Raw genomic sequence first — 2,352 nt, 5'->3', positions numbered from 1 at the left:
ACAGAGGCAGCAGCAAGATGTCCAATAGGGGCATGCGGAGCCCTGGACCCCACAACAGGACGCCTATGGCTAGGCGAGCTCCTAGGTGGGCGCCAGGCCTGAGCAGAGTCGGGGTGTGGGGCACAGAGCGGGCAGGGGAAACAGAATAGCGATCCTCCGGCACACAGAGGGCGCAGGGAGAACATCCACAGCAGACAGCAGGAACTGGGCAATAGGAGTCCCGTGCAGATTCAGAAACCAGCTCAGAGAAGCCCTGAGGTGGGTACAGGGGAGTGGCCTGTGTAGTCTGCAAGAGCTGTGAGCCTCAGGCTGGATGCTCAGCACACTGAGGCGAAGGGCAAGGTGGAGGAAAGAGAGGAGCTTTGCCCCGCTTCTCTGCTCTGCATCCAAAGGGCCACAAAAGGCACAGGCGTGGGGCACGGGGAGCGGGGCACGGGGCAAGGAGCACATGGCTCGGGGCACGGGGCACGCGGCGCTGACGGTTGACCTTAAGCGTCGCCATTTCCGGCATCTCGGAGGTCCAAATCCTGTTCCATATCCGCTGCCCCGCTGAAGGTCTCCAGCCGTTCACAACAGAACCAGGGAACCTAGGAGAGCACAGCACATCAACAGGCACCCAGCCAGGTATCCAGCTTTGCCCTAAGGTTCTTGGGGGTGATGGTGGGAGACGGTTAGAGAACAGTTCCCTGGAATGGAGGCATCTAACGGGGCGGGGGCGTGAGTAAGTTGACCCTTTATCCCTTCCCTTTTCCCCAACACAGCCATGGACCCAGGCACCAGCACCCAGTATTTCTGGACCACTGAGGCCCAAGGGGAACCCGCAGATGCAGCTGCTGGACATGAGTTCTGTGACAAGTTCGCCAAGACCGAGACTGCGAATTTGACCAAGAAAACACCTGCAGAGAAGAGGCAGAGGAACAGATCTTCATCCCTGCCCCAGAGGAACATTGTGGGGTGTAGAATTTCCCACAAGTGGAAGGAAGGGGATGGGCCCATCACCCATTGGAGAGGAACGGTTCTCCATCAGGTTCCTCTAAATCCCCCTCTCTATCTTGTAAAATACGATGGAATTGATTGCGTCTATGGGCTGGAACTTCACCAAGATGCAAGAGTGTTGTCCCTTAAGGTGCTCTCTGATACAATAAAACCATCCCCAGTCCCTGATCCTAACTTTGCAGATACAATAATTGGCAAACCGGTGGAGCACTTATTTGAGGGTGAGCATGGTGTAAAAGATATTTGGAGGGGGATGGTTCTGGCCCAAGCTCCTATACTTAATGCCTGGTTTTACATTACCTATGTGAATGATCCCATCTTATACATGTACCAGCTTCTGGATGATTATAAAGAGGGCAACCTTCGTATCCTGCCAGAGTACGATGAGAATCCTCGACCAGATTTAAACCTGATATTTAAGGATGGTCTGATAGGCAAGATTGTGGAATATACCCAAGACGACGGTTCTAAAAGGACCGGGAAGGTGATTGGTGAAGTAGAAGCCAAACCATCGGTGTACTTGATGAAATTTAACGATGATTTTCATATCCATGTCTATGACTTAGTGAAATATATCTAATTGGCAAAGTTATGCCACAACTATTGAAATAAAGTTGTCATTTCTAGACGTTCAGTGACTGTTGCTTATAAGTGTCTTGGGAGCTCACCGGGGGCATAAATTTGTCATGACAAATACACATTTCTGTGGGTATGGCATGCTGTCTGTAAGCACTTTGCCTTGTGGAAAACACTGGGTGTGTTTGCTGGGTGGAGAGGGCAGGAGGGAACAGCTGTCAATTCAGCCTGTGAGAGAAGAGAGCTAGTACCATCTAAAAATGTAATGGGACTGAGCAGGTCTGGTTGGGGTGGGGGAAGGAACTGGAGTTGGGCTGTGGAGGAGGGGACTGCCTAGGGAGAAGTGAGGGGAGCCAAAGTGAGAGAGAGGATCCCTGCGGGTGGGACAGAGGGAAACAAGAAATATGGATTGGGAAGGGCAAGAGGGGTAACAGAGTGAAGCCTTCTGGCACCTTCTGGCTTTCAGAAAACCATAGGAACTCCTGTAGGAGAATACACACAGCAGTGTGAAGAGGGACACAGGAAGGGCAGGAAAGGTATGCTGGGCAGGGAGGTCCCTGAGGAGAGCCTCTGGGACTTCAGAGGTCAGGGAGACCCACACATAGGCCATTGTACACTATAGGCTTAACTGGAAGGAGCTTTCCAAGAAGAATCGTCTGATGCATCTACCTTCTACTGTCTGACTCTTCATAGTGGCAATGGTCAGCTGTCAAGCAAAGCACGCCTGTTAGAGGATCACCGAATGGCCTTTCTAAGGGCCTAATGGGAAAATGGAAGCTA

The 2,352-nt window shown here is 52.0% G+C and overlaps 1 protein-coding gene across 1 annotated transcript; it reads left to right on the top strand.

The window, feature by feature from the left end:
* The first annotated feature begins 763 nt into the window (after positions 1-763).
* LOC130867529 (spindlin-2-like) lies at positions 764-1,576 on the top strand. Its single transcript, XM_057759571.1, has one exon. The coding sequence runs from the start codon at positions 764-766 to the stop codon at positions 1,574-1,576; it is 813 nt and encodes a 270-aa protein (XP_057615554.1).
* Positions 1,577-2,352: the final 776 nt, after the last annotated feature.

The sequence above is a fragment of the Chionomys nivalis genome, chromosome X (assembly GCF_950005125.1).
Source record: "Chionomys nivalis chromosome X, mChiNiv1.1, whole genome shotgun sequence".
In the NCBI taxonomy this organism is placed as follows: domain Eukaryota; kingdom Metazoa; phylum Chordata; class Mammalia; order Rodentia; family Cricetidae; genus Chionomys; species Chionomys nivalis.
Note: the sequence above shows the minus strand (reverse complement) of the source record. Positions and strands in the feature narration are given on the sequence as shown.